The sequence below is a fragment of the Arvicola amphibius genome, chromosome 2 (assembly GCF_903992535.2).
Source record: "Arvicola amphibius chromosome 2, mArvAmp1.2, whole genome shotgun sequence".
In the NCBI taxonomy this organism is placed as follows: Eukaryota; Metazoa; Chordata; class Mammalia; order Rodentia; family Cricetidae; genus Arvicola; species Arvicola amphibius.
In genome coordinates, this window is record NC_052048.2 from 22,443,312 (window position 1) to 22,460,548 (window position 17,237).

The 17,237-nt window shown below is 45.8% G+C and overlaps 1 protein-coding gene across 1 annotated transcript in view; it reads left to right on the top strand.

Annotated features, from left to right (window-relative positions):
- Positions 1-15,612, top strand: part of Dyrk4 (dual specificity tyrosine phosphorylation regulated kinase 4) — a 39,854-nt gene extending 24,242 nt beyond the window's left edge. Inside the window, exons 9-15 of the mRNA XM_038320476.1 lie at positions 458-596; positions 4,743-4,824; positions 6,297-6,469; positions 7,622-7,682; positions 11,585-11,714; positions 14,479-14,657; positions 15,395-15,612. Coding sequence (XP_038176404.1) covers positions 458-596; positions 4,743-4,824; positions 6,297-6,469; positions 7,622-7,682; positions 11,585-11,714; positions 14,479-14,657; positions 15,395-15,612 — 982 coding nt within the window. The remainder of the gene's footprint in view (positions 1-457; positions 597-4,742; positions 4,825-6,296; positions 6,470-7,621; positions 7,683-11,584; positions 11,715-14,478; positions 14,658-15,394) is intronic.
- The last annotated feature ends 1,625 nt before the right edge of the window (positions 15,613-17,237 follow it).

A 17,237-nucleotide genomic window follows, 5' to 3' on the forward strand; every position in this document is an offset into this window, starting at 1 on the left:
TCTTTTAAAAATGCTCAGCATTCATTTCTAAACCTTGCAAGTCAGCAGATTTCATACAATACAGCACGGCTTTCTGGAGGGCTGCAGCCTTTCCTGCACTCTAGGATGGCATGGGAAGCGTCAGTTTTCTTTCTTGCAGGACCAGAGTGAAGAGGCTAAGTAGCCACGCTTACCTTTGGTAGAGATTTGTTTGTCTGAGCTTCCACTGGCCCCTTCTCAGTTCCCATACATGACATGATGCTGAAGTACACATGCTGGGGCAGGCGTGGTTGCTTTGTCGATGGCTCCCTGGGTGTTACCCAAGAGCTGGCGGAACTATTGTGCAGGCTTGCCCCCTGGTTTATGATGTTTGGTATTAGAGGGAACCCCTGTGCGTGACACAGGTATACATGTGTGTCCAAGCAGAGCATGTTGCCTGACAGCCATCTACATCACTCTCCCTCTCTCTCTTTCTCAGAATCAACTTGTACGAGTTGATGAAGAACAATAGCTTTCAAGGCTTCAGTCTATCCATAGTCCGGCGCTTCACCCTTTCTGTTCTGAAGTGCTTACAAATGCTTTATGTAGAGAAAATCATCCACTGTGATCTCAAGCCGGTGAGTACGAGCTGGCCAGCTGGTGGGGCTGGCTGCCGTCACTGGTCTCCAGGATGGAAGCGAGGCAGTGTTCATTAAGAGGCGGTGACAGAGCGAAGACTAAAGCATAACAACTGGGGAGAGTGGTGTACTGGGGACAGGAGCACCGAGAGCTTTCCCGCAGAAGTGGGGGCAGAGCCGGTGTCTTGAGCATCAAGACATACTACAGGAAGTCCCGGGAGTCTGGATTTACTCCTTTGGTACTTTTCATTGCCAGTTAACTGCAATCTTTAAGAGTGTTCTTGGGAGCTCAGCCCAAGTGCTCCACTGCAGGTCTCTGCCTCTGTTTCCATCCATTGCTGGATGAAGGTTCTATGGAGATATTAAAAATATTCATCAATGTGACTACAGGGCAAGGCCAGTTCGGGCCCCCCTCCTCTATTGCTTAGGCTCTTAGCTGGGGTCATCCTTGTGGATTCCTGGGAATTTCTCTAGTGCCAGGTTTCTGGCTAGCCCCATAATGGCTCCCTCAATCAAAATACCTCTTTCCTTGTTCTCATCTCTGTCCTTCCTCCATCTCATCTATCCCATTCCCTCAAGCTCTTCTCCCTCCTACCCTTCTTTCCTCCTCCTCCCCTCCCATCCTCCCCTTACCCCCAAACCCCATGCTCCCAATTTTGTCAGGCGATCTTATATTTCCTCTTTCCAGGTGGATCTATGTATGTTTTCCTTAGGGTTCACCTTGTTACTTAGCTTCTCTAGGATCGTGGACTATAGGCTCATTATTCTTTGTTTTACAGCTAGTATCCACTTATGAATGATTATATACCAAGTTCATCTTTCTGGGTCTGGGTAACCTCACTCAGGATGGTGTTTTCTAGTTCTATCCATTTCCATGTGAATTTCAAGATGTCATTGTTTTTTTTTTCTGCTGAGTAGTACTCCATTGTGTAAATATACCACATTTTAAAAAAAATCCATACTTTGGTTGAGGGGCATCTAAGCTGTTTCCAGGTTCTGACTATTACAAATAATGTTGCTATGAATATAGTTGAACAAATGTTCTTGTAGTATGATGGAGCATCCTTTGGGTATATGCCCAAGAGTGGTATTGCTGGGTTCTGAGGTAGGTTGATTCCCAATTTTCTGAGAAACTGCCATACTGATTTCCAGAATGGTTGTACAAGATTGTATTCCCACCAGCAATGGATGAGTGTTCCCCTTACTCCACATCCTCTCCAGCATAAGCTATCATTGGTGTTTTTGATCTTAGTCATTCTGACAGGTGTAAGATGGTATCTCAGAGTCATTTTGATTTGCATTTCCCTGATGGCTAAGGATATTGGGCATTTCCTTAAGTGTCTTTAGGCCATTTGAGATTCTTCTGTTGATAATTCTCTGTTTAGTTCTATACCCCATTTTAAAAATTGTATTATTTGGAATTTTGATGTCTAATTTCTTGAGCTTTTAAAATGTATTTTGGAGATTGGTCCTCTTTCTGATGTTGGGTTGGTGATGATCTTTTCCCATTCAGTAGGCTGCCTTTTTGTCTTATTGACTGTGTCCTTTGCTTTAAAGAAGCTTCCCAGTTTCAGGAGGTCCCATTTATTTATTTTATTTATTGTTGCTCTCAGTGTCTGTGCTACTGGTGTTATATTTAGGAAGTGGTCTCCTGTGCCCATGCATTGAAGGCTACTTTCCACTTTCTCTTCTATCAGGTTTACTATGGTCGGATTTATATTGAGGTCTTTAATCATTTGGACTTGAGTTTTGTGCATGGGGATAGATATGGATGGAGGAGTGAGAATGTGAGCAAAGAGGTCAGTGGATGGGGACACCCACTGAAACAGTTTACCTGAGCAACTGGGGGCTCACCAACTGTGACCGGACAGGGAAAGAACCAGCATAGGACCAAACTAGACCTTCTGAATGTGGGTGACAGCTGTATGGCTGGGGCAGACTGCAGGGTTTATCCCTACTGCTTGTACTGGCTTTTTGGGAACCCAGTCTCTTTGGATGGATGCCTTACTCAGCCTAGATATAGTAGGGAGGGCCTTGGACCTTCCCCAAAGCAATGTACCTCACCCTCTCTGAGGAGTGGATGGGGGTGGGGTGGGGCATGTGGAGGGAATGGGAGAAGAGGGAGTGGGAACTGGGATTGGTATGTAAAATGAAAAAAGATAGTTTGTTTTCCTTTTTAAAAGAAATTTATTTTTAAAAATTAAATTATAAAAAAACAAAAAAATCATTTAAAAAGAGTATTCTTGTCAGTTAGGTGTGGTGGGAGATCAGAAGTTCAAGATCATCCTCAACTATATAGGGAGTTCAGGACCAGCCTGAGATACATGACATCCTGCCTTAGACTGCTTTACCTCAATATTTATTACTGTATATTTAATGAGAGCATTGGAGAGTACTCTATAACATGCCTCCACAAACAAAGCCAGTAAAATCTTACTGGGGAGATTCATGCACAACCATAATGGAAAGACCCACCGTGACATGTAAAGGTAGGCACATCCCTATTGAGAATCATATTTTCGTATTCAAAACCAGTGGACACCTGGCAATAGCACACATGTAGGCAGATGGTCTCCATTCAATTCTCATCCTCACTGTATCTGTGCTGATCTACCACACCCAGGTCCGAAATTACCTTTCCAGCTCCAAATGGCCCCATAATATCTATGGTGTTTAGATTGGGGGGGTGCTGGATTCCACCAAGGAAATCCACAAGATTTTCACCATCCAAATTATCAAGTAACAGATTTCTTCGAAACAGGAGTCGAGTGTACTCAGTAAGTTTGTCCCTTTGGGAAATGATACACAAACCAGGGGGGTGTTTGGTGAATATGTATTAAAAAGCAGGGGATTGTTCTTGTGTCTTTAGTGTTTACAGCGCATGAGTTCTGAGTGCCCATAACTTTGTACTCTTCTAAGAGAACCCTCTCCCAGTAAGAATAGAGAGGGGGAGGGTGTGACTGTCAATCTTCCATTGCCGTGACAAAATATCAATGGAAATCAGCCTCTAAGGAGGAGGAAAGGTTTGTTATGGATGATGGCTTCAATCTGTGGCCAGTTGGCACCATCATTTTTGGAACTGTGGTGAAGCTGAACATCATGACAAATAGTGAAGCTCGTCATTTTATGGTACCCAGGAAGAAAGAAAGTGGGGTGGATGGGGCTGGTTCTCAGTATCCCTTTTACTGCCGGGCCCCACTAACTTCCTCTCACTAGACACCACCTCCTAAAGTCCCTGCCACCTCCCCATAGTGCTGCAGGCCAACAACTAAATTTGCAGCACACAGGCTAGTAGGGATATACAAGATGCAAGGCACAGCCTAGGACTGGCTCCATCTAGTGATAAAGCCTCTTCATTGAGCTGGAGACACACGAGAAGTTCTTCCTCTTTTAAGACTTCTGCCGTCTATCCTCCCTGGGTTAACCGACATTCTTCTGTGAAGCCAGAGGCTTCAGACTCGCTCTGCTGTGACCTATGTGCATGTTAGCCCAGTAAGCAATCTTCTCACAGGGAGACCCTTGAGACACAGTTAGGACCTTACTCCTCCAGCCTTAAGTAGCAGTTTCATGTTGAGACAAGAGGCCAGAGCTCTGCCTTGATCCATGACTTGACCCCTGGCCCCTGAAATTCAGTATGAGAGCCATACAGCCCCTTCAAATCCTTGTATCGACATGTCTCTCTGTCTGTCTATCATCCATCTATCTGTTATCTATTTGCCTATGAATTTATTAGTTCTATATTATCATAACAGAGTGTTAACGATAGGATTTCTCATAAACATTACACATATTCAGCCAATGACATTTGTAAGGCCTTATGCCTTAGCAAACAACCAGGTGCCAAAGAACACGTAAGTAAACTGATATTGTCGGGAGTTTTTGCACAGCTAGGGAGGGGAGAGAGAGAATATACACAAATGAAGGAATACAAAACAGTGAAGATCGGGACCAAATCACATACTGACCACAAGTCAATGAGGAGTCCCAGAAGGGAAGACAACGGGCAGTGGAGAAAATGTGGGAGAGGACCTTAGAGGTGGCTGTATTTGAACAGGACTGCCCATGTTCAGGAGTGACATATAGGTAAGGAGAGGGCCTAGGTAACATTGATTTAAATAAACCTGACATATATCTTCTTTTCTTCAGGAAAATATTGTACTATACCAGCGGGGCCAGGTCACTGTTAAAGTTATTGACTTTGGATCAAGCTGTTATGAACACCAGAAAGGTAGGCCCTTTGCCAGGCTCTCTGTCTAAGCTCTGCTATTATATGTGCTCTTTATTTGCACGCCAGGTTACCTGGGTGCCAGCCTGTGCTCAGCCATCACAACTGCCAGCATACACTTGAGTCAGGTGTTTACATCTCCGAGTCCAAGTTTTTCATGTATAAAAGGAGAGAGTTGTGTCCAAAGAGCAGACAGGCTCTCTGAAGTCCATAGCTATGGAATGACCCATGAGCATTGGGGTCCCCAAACAGACTAGATGTGCTTAGCATCACTCCAGGGCTTGGAACACGCAGTCCCCAGGCGATTGCCTTAACGTGCATCAGATCCAAATTTCCGGTGCGTACTCAAGAGGTTGCACTTTAGGAACCAGTCTCTCTACAGTTTCGACTCCACCGGACCTTTTCAATCTAGAGCCTAGAAGGGAACTCTGGAGCATATTCCTACCAAGCTTCACCAGATGTAACCTGATTTTTCTGCCTCTTTGCCATTTACAAGTCTGATCTAGAGAACATGTCCCTGCTATATGTCACTCATTAGTCTAGACACAAAAAGACAGAACCAAAAAACCCAATATTGTCTCATAAAAGTGAGATAGCATCTGGTTATGTAGTCCAAGCTGCCTGGGAAACAGAGGTCCTTCTGCTTCTACCTCTCAGATGCTGGGAGCACAGATATGTGCCACCAAACCCAGCTAAATGTTAAAATGCCTTGTGTAAGATAGGGGCTGTAGTTCAGTTGGTAGAATGATCCCTAGGAATTGGTGGGTCTAATCTGAGCACCAAATAAACCAGGCATGGTGGCACACAACTGAAAACCTAGCAGTGAGGAGGGAGAGGCAGGAGGGAGGGAAGTTCTAGGTTAGCAGGTCTCAACCTAGGAGTTGTGACTCCTTCGGCAAACCTCTATCTCCAAAATGTTTACATCACGATTCATAACAGTGGCAAAATTACAGTTACGGGGTAGCAACAAAAATAATTTTATAAATTTTATGGTGGTGATGGGGGGTCACCACAACATGAGGAGCTGTATTAAAGGGTTGCAGCATTAGGAAGGTTTAAATTTTATTTTTGAGACAGGGTCTTCCCATGTAGCCCAGAATAGCTTTGAACTAAACAAGTAGCCCAGGCTGGCCTTGAACTTCCATCCATCTGCCTTTATCTCCTAAATGCTAAGAATAAATGTGTGTAGTAACATACACACCGCTGGCAGGTTTGTTCGTGGGTGGGTGGGGGAGGGGGTTTTGATGTTTAGCTTTATTTTTAAAAGAGTTAATTTAAATTTTCTTCCTTGGAATTTACTCCGTTGGAGTTCCTTATCAATAAGATGTAGATAACAATCAGCTACTGGGAGGATTGGTAGATAATGCAAGAAGCCCACAGAGGGGGGCATTTATGAGGGTGGTGTGCTAAATGAGTTACCACAGAGGCATCTGGAGAAAGCTTTGTGGTGAGGTTTCTCTCCCTTTGCACCACAGTGTATACGTACATCCAAAGCCGTTTCTACCGATCCCCTGAGGTGATTCTGGGCCACCCCTACAACATGGCCATTGACATGTGGAGCCTGGGCTGCATCATGGCAGAGTTATACACCGGATACCCACTGTTCCCTGGGGAGAACGAGGTGGAGCAGCTGGCTTGCATCATGGAGGTGAGGGGAGGGTCAGCCACCAGCATAGATAATGTCCAGGGATAAGGTCCATTCTCAGACACTGGGCTTCATCAGACCAAGCAAGGGCAGTGCCCTGTACACTTCCCGTACTTCTGAAAGTAGTTTTGAAGCAATGTACCTCTTATATTTCAGTGAGCCAAGAGCCAACTTTGTCATCATGTTTCAAACAGTTGCCAAGGAAGCCCTTTCCCTCACTGTAAATACTGACATTTTAAAATGAGATGGTGATGCTAGTCTTTCAAATACATCACCATGATGACGATACTAACAGTACTGAAGCCAGTGTGATCTGGTACCCACCAAATCTACCTAAAAATTATGTGACTGGGTTCTTAAACAACCACACTTTTCCTTTGCTTTCTTCTTTCTCCTTGAAAAGACAGGGAGGTGAAAATAGCTGGATGCAGCAGTCAAGTGGTAGCTAACTGGTCCAGGAGTTAGTAAACCAGGGTGCAGCCTTGGATTTATCCTTATGGCATGCCATATTGTTTGCTGTGGACCACTGAAAAGGAGGGTCAGGGCATGTGTTGCTAAGGCTGAATACACTTGAACCGTCCCTGCTTCTAACACAATAGTGACCTGTGTTCCCTACTGCTTCTTTTGGACCTCTGAAGGGCTGCAGAACCAGAGGGCAGGGCTATGCCTAGGCTGTGTCTGCCAACCAGGGTGAAGGGTACTCTGGCTAATTTCTCTTTGCCTTATACGCCTGTAAATTTCAGGAAAATCAGTGCCCAGTCAGTACTAAGTTTTCTTCCCAAGAATGTTCTTTTGTTTTCTCAGGATCCAGAGCTGATCTCTATGCCCCTCTCCCAACCCAGTGCTTCACACTGGGAGAAGTCCTTGCTCATTCACTGTGCTCTAAATGGAACTGACAAGGGACCTGGGTGCTACCACAATGTCTTACCTGTTTAGCGTGGTCAGTGTTCATTTGTAGGCTACTGAGGCAGCGTGGAGTAGGAATGGCCAGACTTAGTCCCTGGGTCTGCTCTGCCACTGATGTGATGTTGTTACTTAAATCTTATGAGCCTTAAATGTAAAAGACAAAGTTTGTCCAGAGTCCCACCTAGATCTTGACAGCCTTTGAATTTGTGACTCCGCAATAGTGACACAGCCACACTGTACTTGTTGAAGGTGCTGGGCTTGCCACCTGCCCACCTCGTCCAGACGGCCTCCAGGAGACAGATATTCTTTGGTAAGTCCCATGATCTCTTTGTCCCTATGTGTCTGGTGAGGTGTCACTGGACTTGAAGACACCTACCAGACCCTAGGCAAACAGAAAGACAAGTACTTTTCTTTTTCCCATATGGAAGGGTGATGAGGAGCTGAAGAGAAGCTAAGTGGTACCTAGTAGGATGACAGATAGTGTCTCACAGTGAAAGGGGATCTTAACAGTACAATACCAGGAGCGTGGAAGACCCTATTCCTCAGATCTATTAGCTAGTAACTGCATCCACAAAAGGTTAAAAGATACGCCCTCCTAGAGGTGTTCCGCAAACATTTTGGCCTCTCTTGCTATGCACTGTGCCGAAAAATCAGGGCAGAAATTTCTGGCATAGTGGAAAATTCTACTGTTATAGTCTACTGTCAATGGAAAATTATTATTGTTATCATTATTGTTATTAGGTTTGTGTGTGCAGGGGTGGGGTGTGTTTGCGTGGGCACATGTGTATGCACAGGGACGCCAGAGTTCAGTATCATCAGGTACCATTGTATGACATATTCCCAGGATAGTGTGAATAATTACCCCAGATAGGGAACTGATGACAGGCCAAAGTAAGGATGGCAATGAAGTCCAATTGGCAATCTGATGAGGTTTACTGGGGTTACTTACAGGAGTACAGTGAGGGGTCACGGGGGCAGAAATGACGTAAACACAACTGCATCACCAAAAGCCCAGCGTGGGTGACAGCTTGTGAAAGCTGGATGTCTGAAGCTTGCTGCACAACTTGCACGCAGCTCAACAGGTTGGAGAGAGGCTCTTACAGGGAGCCCAAGCAGTCTGGGCCTCTCCCAGGTAGCTCAGCTGATCTCGGTTTCTTCCATGCAAGAGAGTTATCTCTTGGCAGTTCTTACAGCTTTTATATGTTTGGAGAGAGAAGGGACTAGCGAATCTGTCTCAAAGCCTTCCTGAAGCTTCTGAATTACCTCCTGAGACGAATAAGCTTGGCTGTAGGTTGACATGCTTCACCTCCCTCTGGAACACCCTGAGTCTTGAGGAGCGTCCCGCTAAGATGGAGGTTTATCTTGGAAAGAATTGCTGCACAGTGGGTATATTCTCCTGTCGCACGCACTCTGCCTTAACTTTGAGACAGCACCTCTCCCACTGAAGCCAGGGCCTACATTTTGGTTAGACTAGTTGACCAGCAAGCTCCTGGGATCTTCATTCCCCAGTGCTGGAGTTACAGGTGCTGCTGTATCTAGCATTCACATGGGTGCTGAAGATCTGAACTCAGGTTCTCATGCTTGCTCGGCAAGCACATTACAAATTCAGCCTCTGAGGATTAGCCAGTAGGGGGAGGCCGGACGTGAAGGAGCAGACTCCCCAGGCGGGACACTGCTAATCAGCCACCGCTGTCAGGCTAGTTGACAGGCTCACATCAGCTATACAATCTGAATGGTTTTAGTCCTCCCTGACTACTGACTGGGAGTGGCCTCAGAAAAAGCAGGCAAATCACAGATCACTCTCAGTCTTCTCCATCAGCAGGAGAGTTAAAATATCCCCCAGGGAGCCACTAAGCCAACAGGGTTTCAGTCCTGCTGCTCGGCAGCGTGTACTGATTTGCCCCTATGCCATGGCTTCCCACTTCCTGGTTCCTCCCACACGTTTCCTTGGACTCTCCTTGGCATACAAACTGAAAACTGAGGGCCCAGCAGGCAGAAGTACTCCATTATGATTGGTCTCTCAAGGGTGTCGCGCCTCTACTCCTGGCTGGAGATTTGAAGACCTTGCCTCCGAGCAGGACAGTGTCCTTGTCTTCTTCGCACAGCGCTTCCGCTTGCACACTTAGCTGTCCTCCAGACACTCTGAGGACAGGTACAAGCTCTGGCTGGCTCCCTGGTGGGCCGATATGAGCTGGGCTTTGAACTGCAAATGCTCTTCCCATTAGCTGCTTACGGAACTGAGCCTTTGGGCTTTGAAGCATTTGAGGGGAAACAATGGGGATGGGGGTACTCTATTTTGCTAGACTCTCACACCAGGGAAGAGTCATATCCTAAACCTTTAACACGGGCCTCAGGAGACAGTATCCAACTGGGGACTTAAGGGAATACAAGGCATCTTTGTTGAAAGATACTGAAGACATGTGGGCTTATATTCTATCAGTATCATCACACCTAGGTCTTGGGGTAGGTTTCCATACCAACATCCGCATCGTGGCTTCCTTGACATCACTGGGAGCTGCATCCACTTCACCGCTGCCCAAATGTTAGAATCATTTGGGTACTCAGCAAAAATGCTGATTCCTTTGATTCTCTTGTGATCTTGTATCTCTAATGGCTGCTCTTTGTGACTCTTTGGAGTCTGGGGACACCTTTTCATTTCTATTCTTGACTCTTCGCCCTGGTTTGTGCTGTCAACAGTTTTTCAGGTCCTAGCTACTCTGGGTTACATTCCAGCTCAGCAGGAAAGAGAAACTGCCTCTGGGTCGTGTGATGGATGCTCCGTGTACTAAGAAGGAGATGGGGAGGAACTATATATATATAGTTCTAGTATATATATAGTTATAGTAACTGGGATAGAGTAGAGAGACAAAACTGGACAAGAAAAACAACTGCATAACAATGACTTTAGATGCTAGGTTACTTATAGAGTTGTGAGCTCCCCCACCTTTTGCAACATGGGGAGATGAGTGGAGGTGCCATCTCTAACAGGAAACAGAACTGACATGGGTTTATAGCACTATATAATTCTCTGGTCCATTTATAGCCTTGTAAACACAAGAATATCCATGGCCACAAATTCCCATACACAAATCTGGAAGTCTCTCTTTCAGGAATGCAGTCAGAGCAGATATTTTTTGAGGCAACGCAAATTACATTGGTTATAAAACCGATAGAACAGAGTTGGGCATGGATTGGGTGTACACCTTTAATTCCCAGAACTGAGAGGCAGAAACAGATGGATCTCTGTGAGTTCAAGGAGAATGTAGTCTCCATAGCGAGTTCCAGACAAGACAGGGCCACACAATGAGACCACGTCTCAGCAAAAGGAGTGGTGGGGGTGAGGAAAATGACAGAACTTCATTATCCACAATGCCCATCACACAAACACACTGACTTCTGGGAACACAGTGAAGTACACAGACTGTAAACACACACATCTGCTCACACAACTTACATGGTGCGAAGTGAAATGGCCAGCTCTTCTGAACATCATCTAAGAACCTCAGCATGCAGTTGAATGGTTTCACTTTCAAAAGATCGTACAAACCATCCTCAGGCAATCTTTCGAAACTTCTGGACTTCACACTTTTGGCCAGGGTCTTACTCAGCAGAAAGAGTTGACAAAGAGCCAGTCCAAGTCATGTCTTCTAGAGCCAGGCAAGACCAAATACTCCAGTTGCTGAAAAGATTTTTTAATGTGACCCTAAAGAATTAAGGAAGGCCATCAGCTTGTGTGGCTTCTAAGTGAGCTCAGAAAGCATTCTAAAATGTCTTGCTTCATTCTGCCCCACGAATGGCCTCATTTTTACTTTATTGGGATAGCGATGAAGGACAAGGGCATAGATAACCCAAAAAGATATAACCCCCTTTTGCCATTTGAAATTTATTTTTATTCATTAGCACCCCCAGTGGCAGCAATTGAAACTATTTGCTCGATGTGGGAAGGGGCTCAGAGCATACAGGATAGTAGGAAACCTTTCATTTGTCATGAGTTGTATTTACTAGATGAGCTATGTGGATGTTTTCAATCTGGCTGAGACTGTTGGGTGTGTTTGTGAGCTTGGTGGAGAAGGGTGGAGAGGGGCAGCCATGCCAGACGGGACAAGAGCTGCAGGGAGGCCGCCAAGAGGCGACATGATTGAGTGGTCAGCCGTGAAGTGATGGGTGGATATTTATGCCTGGAACTAAATACAGAATGTTGTTTCTTTGAAGATTCCAAAGGTCTTCCCAAAAATATAACCAACAACAGGGGAGAGAAAAGATACCCAGACTCCAAGGATCTCACGATGGTGCTGAAAACCTACGACTCCAGCTTCCTAGACTTTCTCAGAAGGTGTTTGGTGTGAGTTTGTCGGGGTGTCCTTGCCTGCAGGTTTCCTAACTGTTAAGTACTATGCTTTCCCATGTTTGCCAATGGACGTCTAAGGCTGGGGCATAGGTGGAAGAGTCAGGCACTCTTCTGTTCTCACGGTAGAGCTCTCAAGTCTTCAAGTGATTTAATGTGTATCTGGTCCGCCTACAGTCTATGCTCAGAAGTTCAGCCATTTTCTCTGGAAAATGTGTGTGTAAAGACTGTCACTATCTTAGTCTCAAACTGCCTGACAGAGATTGTAAGTCCTACCGTCTGGCACTTCATGAGCTACAACCAGCTCTTCAGTAGGTCTGTTTGTATTGTATGCAAAGCTATGCAGCATACACAGGCTCTGGGAACCGCTGGATTTAGCGTCCAGACCTCCACAAACCAGGCAGGTAGGGGTAGGGTGAGCTGAGGACTGCCGTGCAAAGCTGTTTACTCAGACTCTGAGAAATCAAGTTCTGCACTTGAGCCACACCCACACTAGCAAGGAGGGGCCGTGATGCAGGCAGTCTTGTTCCAGCACTGTGGTGTTCGGCACAGCATGGCCGCGGCTGCCGCTTAAGAGACTTGCCAGGCCGTCTCTGCTGAGTCTAAGTAGCTTGGCCATGCGTCTTTTCAGCAGTCACCATTGCTCTCTGGCCTGTTTCCTATCCTCCGAAATGAAGTATTACTAAGGTGCCTTCCAGCCATCAGCACTACAGCTGTTCAGTGCTTTGAGAAGAGTGTATCTTTACAGTTGCTCCTCTTCTGGAGGGCAGAGTGACTTTAACAAAACACTCTGGGCACTTATGCCTTCGAGAACTCAGGCAGTAGTCCAGAGGGCAATCAGCATCGCTAGAAGAACCCTCTCATCCATGGGGGCAGTCATGCTATTTTCCACCTGAAATCAAAGGGAAGGCTCCGGTACCTCATCTTTATTCTATGTTACTCCAGCTCTGGCTGAGGCTATAGAATAAATGTCCTGTAAAAAAATGACAGGAGACAGAGACAGGCAGAGCTCTGTAAGTTCAAGGCCAGCCCGGTCTACAAGAGCTAGTTCCAGGACAGGCCTCAAAGCTGCAGAGAACAGAGAAACCCTGCCTCAAAAGAGAGAGGGGGGGGGGGAGGGAGGGAGGGAGGAGAGAGAGAGAGGAGAGGGAGAAATATCAACTGGATTTGGCATAGAGGTTATCCAGAACTCTAACCATCTGGAACATAGTCTGGGAGCAAAGGATTTTTTATTTATTTATTTATTTATTTATTTATTTATTTATTTAATTTATTGTAAAGGGTCAACTGCTCTGAACTCATAAGGCAGTAATGCTGACAGGGCCTGTTACTCAGCCTGTAATGACTAAGGATCAAAGCTTTGGAATGGCAGGCTAGAGGTTCTGAGGCAAAGCCCACAGGGTTAGATGGAGCACGCGAAGCCCTGCCACTTAGTCTTTCTTAGAGGCTGACAGCAGAAGTTCAGCGGAGGACAGAGCTCAGCAGCTGTTCATCCCACAGCCGAGAGCTTGTGCAGCTGATGACTCTGACGAGTCTAGAATGTTCATTCAGCCTCCCTGTAGCTGGGAGCTCCGCCCAGCATGATGGACAAGACATGGAAGTGGCCACCATGAGAGGTGGCCAGACGACAGAACCATGTGTATAGTGGACAGACAGTGGTGACTGTCAAGGTTTGGTGCTTGCAGGAGAGCGTGTCTGTTGCTCTTCTGGAGAAATGGGGTGTTTTCAGAGTTGAAAGGACTAGGACCTAAAAGAAGTGTCAGCTATCTTATCCCATCTAACACTAACGGGTAGAATTTAGACTTGGGTGGAAGTTACAGGGAAATAAGCCAATCTCGGCTCAGTAAGATTGAACATGAAACCCTCTTGAAGATGAGTGTTTCTCAGCCAAGTTAGATGGCAAATGTACACAAACCCAGCTGCTTGGAGGCTGACACAGGAGCATTTCAAGTCTGAGTCAAAAGCACTAGAGTGACACTCAATGGTAGAGCGGTTTCTGAGAGCACTCGAGGCCCGGGTGTCATATCTAGCATGAAAAAACAAACAAACCAAAAATACTTGGTTCTGTAAAATGCTTTTTTTTTACTATGTTAGAAATTTCCTTGAATTACAACCCCCATGGATAGTTTTTTTTTTTTTTTTTTTTGATACAGTATCTCATGTAACAGAGGCTACCCACAAATTCAGTACATACTTGAGGCTGGACTTGAGCTTCTCATCCTCTTGCCTCCACCATCTCCCTCCCTCTGAACTGGGATTAGGCATGCACCATCAGGCCCTGCCCCCGTATGAATCTGATATTCTACAATTTTCCCCCTTATCTTTGGAGTCCCAGATCCCACAGTCTGAGAAGCATGCATCTTGTTTCCATCTTAACTCGCCAAATCCTACATTTCATTGGCTAGGATTCTTTAATATTCCTTTGTTGCAGTTCTGAAGACCAATACTCAGGGGCTTGCATGCAGGCACCCAACCGCTGAGCTACATCCCCAGACTAAACAATATTTCCTGCAAGAGAATTTCTAGGGATCCTAGACCATTTGGTATTAATACAGTATTATATAATAATAATAATGCATCTTTTCTTTAAAAAATATCAATAGCTGTTTGCAGCCATTTTACAATTATGTCATGACATCTTCTCTGATATTTTTGAGATACAACACAGATAAAACGGAAAACATCTTGATTAGGTTTACAAAATATTTTACAATGGAAAGTCAACAGTAACCAACTCATGTTGGGCTCTCTTGGTGTCCAGATGGGAGCCTTCTATGCGCATGACCCCTGACCAAGCCCTCAAGCATGCCTGGATTCACGAGCCACGGAAACTCAAAACACGGCCCCGGCCACAGATCCTGAGGAAGTCCAGTTTATGTGCGTCCTACGAGATGAGCAAGGACAAGGCAGAAGAGCATCACTCCAGCAAAAGCAAAACAGGTACAGTCTCGGGAGCCAGCCCTGATGTCTTCACGGGATGGGGCTAATTCAGCCCTCACCGCACCATCATGAGCTTACCATTTCTTGTTTTTGTGCGTTTCCTCTTTCAGGAGACCTCATTGTAGCTGGATCCCTCTGTTTGCCTCTTGCCATTAGGCAAGATTTTCCACTTTTAAATGTTTTAAATGTTCGATTCTCCTTCTCCTTCCTTGCTCTTTCATTATGCTTACACCTTGTATCCTATGACCATCTTTTATGTTCTTTTAAAGAAATATTTTATTATTGGTGAGTGTGTGTGCTGGTGCCCACAGAGGGTGTCAGATCCTCAGGAGCTGGAACCTTGCATGTGGGGGCTGGGAATGGAGCTCTGGTCCTCTGGCAGAACAGGAAGTGCTCTTGACTGCTATGTTCTCTCTCCAGCTCCCTTTACATTACTGTAATGACATATATTGGCATAAGAAAAATTTTTCTTTGCAGTGTAGCCTAGTAAGACAGATCGCTGAACTCAAGTGGGATTAAATTCTGCTTCTGCAGTACCAGGTGTGGTTCTGGGCAATTTACCTCTCTGTAAATGACAACAGTGCTTATTCTGTGGGGTTTAGGAGAGGATCACATGGATAAGCACACGAGCTCAGAATAACGCTGGTCATAGAATGTTCAGTTTTTACAGCTGTCGTAAAGCCTAATGCATAGCGGCTAGTACTTGAAGGGTTCTCTTCATCCCTTCCTTCCTGCAGATGAGACCACCAAAGAAACCACAGACAAACTAAAAGACGACACTGAGAATTCAGGCAAACAGCAGAGCTCTCTCCAGCACACGGCTGACACAGTCCAGCTGCCTTATCTAGCAGAAACTTCTGGTAAGCCAGAGACTGTTGCTGGGCCAGAGGTGTCTGCAGAACAACAATGCACCTCCTCCCCCAAGACCACGAACATTTTACCACCCATCATGTGACCCCCACGGAGGGTGCATCCTGTTCCTTTCCACCATCGATTTGTATCAGAGAAAGCACTTTGATTGTACAATACTTCACATTGCTTTTTTAATGCATAAAGGTTTGTAAGAAAAATCAAACTCTCTCCACACGGTGAGTTGGCATGATTCCTCCAGTAAAGGTTGGGGGGGGGGGCTTTATCTGAACATACTTTAGGGTGTATGTTGTGTAGGGGCAGTGTTGATGCTACAGCCTCATTCATGGAACCCTAAATAAAATTGTAGCTGTTCTTGTCTGTGACTGTCAATCTGCGTCACCCAGGATTCTCTTGTTTTGCTTTATGTGAATGTGCTTGTGAATGTTTGTGTGCTGGTGCACATGGGGGCTAGAGAATAACCTTGGGTGTCATTCTTCTTGCTGTCTACATGGTTTCCCAAGATGATCTCTCACTGGCCTGAAACCTGCCAAGTAGGTTGGACCACTTGTTCACTGAGTAGGGGTCACTGGGGATTACAAGTGTACTCCACCAAGCCACCCATCTTAAGATTTATTTTTATTGTGTGTGTGTGTGTGTGTGTGTAAAATCCTGTGGTGTGTGAGCAGGTGCTCAAGGAGTCCAGTAGAGGGCGTCAGATCCCCTGGAGCTGGAGTTGCAGGTGGTTGTGAGCTGTCTGATGTGGGTGTTGGGAACCACACTCTTGAAGGAGCAAGCACTCTACCGCTTAGTCGTCTTTGCGGGTCCAGGTCTGGCCTTTTCCTGCTGGCCCTGGCTACTGAGCTCAGGTCCTTATGCTTATGTGGTGAATATTTTACCAAATGACTTAAGTCCTTGGCCTGGTATCAGTTTATTGGTCTGTACAGTTGGGGAACAGCTCAGATTCCCTCTTGCCTCCCTTCACTTTCCCCCTTCTGTAGCTAGCTTGTTCTGATTACAGGCTCAGCCTGGAGGTTAAGGGATTACCCACATTCTCTTCAAAGTGCAGTCTTGGGTTAGGGGCACAGCTTAGCTGGTAGGGTGGCTGCTGCATAACCAGGAGGGCTAGAATGTGGTCCCTAGCACCCAAGTGAAAAGCTGGCTTCGGTGGTGTTTTGATTGGCTGGAACTCAGCCAGTTCTGGTTTAGACCCCACCTCCCAACAAGAAACACTGGCTGTATCCTGGTGTAGGAGGTCCTTCTGTCTATGTGTTGCTTTCACTGGTTAATAAAGAACTGCTTTGAGCCTATGGCAGGAAAGAACAGAACTAGGTGCGGGGGGGGGGGGGAAGAGAGGGGAAGCTATGCTGTATGCTGGGAGAAAGAGGGTGGAGTCAGAGAGACACCATGAATCCGCCACTGAGATGTGATGAAACTTTGCTGGTAGACCACGACCTCGAGGTAATACACAGATTAATGGAGAAGGGTTAAATTAAGATGTAAGAGTTAGCCAATAAGAAGTCAGAGCTAATGGGCCAAGCAGTGATTTAATGAATATAGTTTCTATGTGGTTATTTCAGTTCTGGGCCGTTGAGACAAACAAACGGCCCCATATCCTCTAAAATAAAGCAATAAAACAAATGAAAAAAAAAAAACCTGGGCTAGCAAGATGGCTCAGTGGGTAAGCGACTGCGGCCAGACCTAATGAATAGCTTGAGTTTCTTCCTTACC